Source organism: Sinocyclocheilus rhinocerous, unplaced genomic scaffold, assembly GCF_001515625.1.
Source record: "Sinocyclocheilus rhinocerous isolate Xijiao unplaced genomic scaffold, SAMN03320098_v1.1 scaffold202, whole genome shotgun sequence".
Classification (NCBI taxonomy): Eukaryota; Metazoa; Chordata; class Actinopteri; order Cypriniformes; family Cyprinidae; genus Sinocyclocheilus; species Sinocyclocheilus rhinocerous.
Window position 1 is genome coordinate 314,950 of NW_015641016.1, and position 1,561 is coordinate 316,510.

At 38.1% G+C, this 1,561-nt stretch overlaps 1 protein-coding gene across 3 annotated transcripts in view; it reads right to left on the reverse strand.

Moving 5' to 3' along the window:
- The window catches only part of LOC107753736 (calcium homeostasis endoplasmic reticulum protein-like), a 39,693-nt gene that overhangs the window by 22,646 nt on the left and 15,486 nt on the right, over positions 1-1,561 (reverse strand). For all 3 annotated transcript variants that reach the window (XM_016569951.1, XM_016569950.1, XM_016569949.1), the window contains exons 4-6: positions 884-995; positions 694-783; positions 465-609 (exon numbers count right to left, since the gene is read on the reverse strand). In XM_016569951.1, coding sequence (XP_016425437.1) covers positions 465-609; positions 694-783; positions 884-995 — 347 coding nt within the window. The remainder of the gene's footprint in view (positions 1-464; positions 610-693; positions 784-883; positions 996-1,561) is intronic.

Here is a 1,561-nt window from a genome sequence, read left to right on the forward strand (position 1 = left end):
AAATCACAAATAATACTACTGATGATAAAGAACGGAGTGAATGTTAACCACTTTCTTTTCCATATAACTATAAACTATGATAAAAGTTAATCAGCATGCATTGAATAATCCCATGTTGTAGCGCAAAAAAAATAAATAAAATATTGCGACCAAATCATGTGCTCGTGCGACCAGCTGAGAAAGCTAGTTGCAAAAGAGTCTGGAGCCCTGTATACAGTGCATGAAAAGCAAACTGGTGCTCTTCGGTTTCTTTTGGTGTATGACTCCCCCTTGTGTCGTAAAGCACAATAATCGCGGTTGTCTGAAACAACACTTACTTCATATAAAAAAAAAAGAAAAAAAAATTATATTTAAAAACTTACATTATAATATATAAAATACATATAATAAAAAAATTTAATAGCTTATTAAAACATATTATAAATCATGTTATTTAAAAAATATACATTTACTGTATTTTTTACCAGGCAGAGAGGTCACTGCCACCGTCTGCTGCTGCTTCAGATTGTTCACAAACTCCTCGTGCTGGGTCTTCAGCACCTGGATCTGCTGCTGGAAGGCCATCTGGACGGGCTGCACCACCGGCGTGTACTCCGTGATGAGCAACGCCTGGACCAGACACAACAGATACAGGATGAGAAACACATCCTCCAGATTTAACGAGAAAACAAACACTGACAGCACGAGCTGCACCTGATACTGTCCGAGGCCCAGAGCCGGACTCTGAAGCTGCTGAATGGTGACGTCGTCAAAGTAACCGTTCTTCTCCCAGAGCAGCAGCAGCTGAAAACATGAAGAGCAACGGCTCGTTTTTCCTGCTACAAGTCAAATTGACACCATAGTGAAGCTGCAAATAGGAAGAAATGGGGATGGATGATCTTACGCGGGTGATTTTCTGCTGCTTGTCTTCCTCTACAGCCAGGAAACTGGTGCAGTAAATGGGAACCACGACCTTCTGTAGAGCCGCCAAAAGATCCCTCTGATTTTTCCTCTGACTGTGGAGAAAAATCAAGGGTTTGCTCAATAAAACGCCATAAAACTAAAACTAAAATTGGCTTTCCCAATATGAGAAGTGATTATAATAACTCTTTATTTTTTAATAATCTTTTTAGTTTGGAGCTTAAAATGTAAGTGAAAATTAATCAAATTTATGTTCAAATTAGGCATCAAAAATAAATGAATTAAAATAAATAAGTGAATATTAGGCATCAAATTAAATTTTTTAATTGAATTACCGACCAGTGTTGTTGTTCTCATCAACTAAAACTATTACATTGTTTTATGATAACTAGAGCCCGACCGATATATCGTTTTGCCGATTTTATTGGGCGATATGAGCCTGTCACAGATATCGGTATCGCCGAATATGCCGACGATATAAAAATTTTTTTTACACCAGATAAAATGCTTGTAAATGGTTTAATTATGTAGTTTGTCCAGCAGAGCGTGCTCCATTGTTTGCTACTGGCTACCTGGATGAAACGCTTTAAAGCTTAAGTGTATGGAATACCATTGAAATTTTGAACGGCCATATCTCCGTAACGGGGCGGCGGATCCACAC